Here is a 3,240-nt window from a genome sequence, read left to right on the forward strand (position 1 = left end):
TATGGATTAACAAACATATGCAAGGATTTACAAACAATCAAAATTAAAGTCTGTTATAGATGGAGATTGAAATCTATTACCTACTGAGTCCGGGAATTGTTACTTGTTACTTTCCTTTTGTTGTTACAGTTTCTCTGTTTGTTTTGGATAGTTACCCCTTTCACAATAATGGTTGTATTCCTTCAGGAAATATTCGTCTTTGGAAAGATAGTATCCAAGTAAGTTAATTACGTCTTGTAAAGGAGTTTCCGTTATCGATGCTTGTAGTGCGTTACAAATCTCTTTTTCTGTCTGTGGTATCTTTCTTTCGTTATTGAAGGTTAAACGATTCGTGATCGCCTTATTGGTCACGCTCCCTGTCAGGTGGTAAACGTGATATTCTTCGCACGGTTCGAGTGCTTCTAAGGGAACCATGAGCGGTCGCTCTGGTTCGTCTTTGGATTGAAATACGTAATAATTTTTAATGGAATCGAAGTTTCTCAACTTCCCTATTGTATAGCTCCATTTTATTCTGTAGCTGTAGTTTAAAAAGTACGGGGAAGTCAATTGATCATTGATGTGTATGAAACTTTTAGAAGATTAAGTTATGTATCAACTTTGTCTCATGTACTCTGTAATTGTTACTTTGTACATCTTTTGGCGTAGGGTGGAGTAGGTTGAAGCTTAATTGAAAAATCTGATGTTGCTGTGTGAATGCGCTATACGCCGAAAGGTCCTGAGAGGCTTTTGCCACTAGGAAATCAAAATTACAAGTTCTTGGTAAACGGAACTCATAATCGTAATCATAGAGGAAGCGTTCCGTAAGACTGTAAAATTGCTTAAGTTTGGGGTACAGAGATTGATGTATTTTATCTCTGCCCATATTTTTCGTGCTCCTTTTTACAGTGTTTGTATTTTCCGACGGAAGTGGTGGAAAAAATTCTGATACACGGTCTTTCAGTGTATGTAATGGTGCGATGAAGAAATTGTATGATCGTGAATCAAAAGGCATTTCCGACCAATTTCTGTACGATAAAAGTGGATTATAATTTATTCCGTGTGGATTACTTAGTGTTTTCGGGTCTTTATCTTGAAACCAGACCGTCTCCATTACCGTTTAGGTCGGAGTTTGTTCATTTGTCGACTGGTGGAAGAAAGACTTTCTGTTATTTGAGCGGGGTGTCACCGCATATGGAAATCGTATATTGTTAGTATTTGGAACTGTTTGTCTTGTAAATAAACGTTGTCTAACGTTGCTTTGTGGTGGGTAATTGTCTGATGGTGGCGGTGGTCGTACTGGCGGGGGGTAATTTGGTAGAGGTGGTGACATATATGTGTTGCTAGTATTTTGGTTATAGTTTTGTCTTGGTCTTGTGTTCTGGTAACTATGTACAGCTATGTTTGTTCTTTGTTCTGATATGTTACTAGTACTATTATTACTGGTATCAAAGGGTTGAAGATTTCGTCTATTACCAAATTTGTTGTTTATTTTCCGTGCTATCTCCTGTGGTGTCTGTACGTGTTCCTGGTTGTTTTCCAGCTCGACTCTAAATGTGGTGACTTTCTCGTTATCTGTTATCATGTTACTTTCAGTCTGTGTTCCACATTCAGACGCACAGTCCCGAATTGTTCCGGGGCTGGATCTGCCTGATTCACAGCTTAGTTCTCCGTCCTCTACTTCGTATGAGAATGGCGAGTCTGATTTATATGGTGATTCGTAGTCCATGTTCGATGCCATTGTTGAATGCTAAAACTCAAACATGGTTAGTCTAATCTAGATTATGTTTATTGTTTATTAATATTTATGTTACAAAAAGTTTGTTACAAACAGTTTGTTTAACATTTTGTTTCCGTATTGATATATATTTTGTAGTTAGGCTGTTATCTGGTTTAATCCTTAGATTTTGTTCGTTATTTATAGAAGGTAGAAAAATTTGGCTAAGTAATGGCATAAGTGTTGTTAGTTGTTACTGAAAAGTATTGTTTGGTTTAAATTTCGTATGTATCCGCTGAATGAGTATCGTAGTATGTAACCTCATTCGTATGCGGCTGATCGTTTTTGAGGATGTCTAAGCTATAGCTACGGTTTTGTATTTTGTTGTTTGTTAATTTTAATTGATTGAAATCTATAGGTGGTGGATTCTGTATCTCTAGAAGTCTTGAAGTTGGTATGAGTTTATGTTGATTATTTTGATTATTTGATGGTTGGGGGATTTCATATGGTGTTTGTTGAGTTGTTTGTGTTTCATATGAATACGGTTTAATCGCGTGCGATTGTTCTATAGTAGGTGCGCTTGGGATTGGTACAGGTATTGGTATTGGTGGTAGACTACTCAAACGTTGGTATGCTGGAGGTGGTGTTATTAGTTGTGGTGGTATTGGCGGTAGTGGTTGGGTTTTACTTTCGTCTATTGTCGTTAATATTTCTGTTTTATGTTTTCTTTCTGGTAGTGGTGGTGCTTGTTTCTTTGTTGGTGACTCCAATGTACGTAGTTGTAAACCATGTTCTGTCCTGCGGATAGTAGTGTTATAGTGTTTATAGTTCGTATCCACATAATTTTCTGTCGTTTTATCTCTACGAGTTAATGTTGGTATTTCTGTTGAATGTCTTCTGAAATGTTGAATATGTATTCGTGAATTATTATGTCCTTTACTGTAATGTGAATTGTTATCATCATTATTATTGTCGTTATTATTGTCGGAATCATCTTCCTGTATTTGTGCAACTAGTTGGGTTAGTGTTTGTGAGAATATTCCAAAAATTCCTGTTAATAATATTTTTGTTATACTTGCTTGTTTCCCAATCGCTTTATGTATTGCAAAAGCGTTGTAGAATTTTATAATTAGATTTGTTACAAATAATATCATGCTCATCATCGCATAGATGATAGCCATCTTTTCAAGTATGTACCATGGCCAACCAAAGATAGATAGTATCTGATCTTTCAGCCATGCTGCGTCGAAAATTTCCTTCCAGTTTATACTTGGTTGATCAATCTGAAAGTTATATCCATTTATGTTCAAGTCTTTTAACCATTTAAGTGAATGTTCATAATTTTTGTATGTTTGTAATAATCCTAATTGTTCTAATTCGAGTAGCTTTTGTGCGTTAGCAGATTGTGCTTCTTGAAGCGGTTTTTCGCGATCTCTCATATATTCTTGTAGTAAATCTCTTTTTCGTTCTTGTATTAATTGTTCTTTGCTAAATATTCCACTTTCAATGAGGCTTGCTTTGCTGAACATATTATCAAGTACTATTTC

At 35.9% G+C, this 3,240-nt stretch overlaps 1 protein-coding gene across 1 annotated transcript in view; it reads right to left on the minus strand.

Annotated features, from left to right (window-relative positions):
- Nucleotides 1–1,717, minus strand: part of LOC142357164 (uncharacterized) — a gene marked incomplete at its 3' end in the record, with an annotated part of 30,706 nt that extends 28,989 nt beyond the window's left edge. The window contains exon 1 of the mRNA XM_075408843.1: nucleotides 1,453–1,717. Within this exon, the coding sequence (XP_075264958.1) occupies nucleotides 1,453–1,717 (265 nt within the window). The remainder of the gene's footprint in view (nucleotides 1–1,452) is intronic.
- Between the last annotated feature and the right edge of the window lie 1,523 nt (nucleotides 1,718–3,240).

The sequence above is a fragment of the Convolutriloba macropyga genome, unplaced genomic scaffold, assembly GCF_964194025.1.
Source record: "Convolutriloba macropyga unplaced genomic scaffold, txConMacr16.3 SCAFFOLD_1481, whole genome shotgun sequence".
Taxonomy (NCBI): domain Eukaryota; kingdom Metazoa; phylum Xenacoelomorpha; order Acoela; family Convolutidae; genus Convolutriloba; species Convolutriloba macropyga.